Below are 210 nucleotides of genomic sequence, written 5' to 3' on the forward strand. Positions count from 1 at the left end.
TCGGCCTTGCTGTCGTTGGCGTCCGCCGCGTAGGACGGCTGGGGGGACGCCAGCTTCTGCTTCCGCCGCCGGCGCTTCTTCACCTCTGGCATGGCCATGCTGGCTGTTGCCACGGTGGCCGCCTCGGCCGCCACCACCACCGGCTCCTTGGGCTTGCCGGGGCCCAGCAGCAGGTTCTTTGGGGGGCGGCCGCGCCTCCGCTTGTGAGTG

The 210-nt window shown here is 71.9% G+C and overlaps 1 protein-coding gene across 1 annotated transcript in view; it reads right to left on the reverse strand.

Annotated features, from left to right (window-relative positions):
* The window catches only part of AHDC1 (AT hook, DNA binding motif, containing 1), a 31,013-nt gene that overhangs the window by 14,359 nt on the left and 16,444 nt on the right, over nucleotides 1-210 (reverse strand). The window contains exon 7 of the mRNA XM_010830259.1: nucleotides 6-103. Within this exon, the coding sequence (XP_010828561.1) occupies nucleotides 6-103 (98 nt within the window). The remainder of the gene's footprint in view (nucleotides 1-5; nucleotides 104-210) is intronic.

The sequence above is a fragment of the Bison bison genome, unplaced genomic scaffold, assembly GCF_000754665.1.
Source record: "Bison bison bison isolate TAMUID 2011002044 unplaced genomic scaffold, Bison_UMD1.0 scf7180017864516, whole genome shotgun sequence".
Classification (NCBI taxonomy): Eukaryota; Metazoa; Chordata; class Mammalia; order Artiodactyla; family Bovidae; genus Bison; species Bison bison.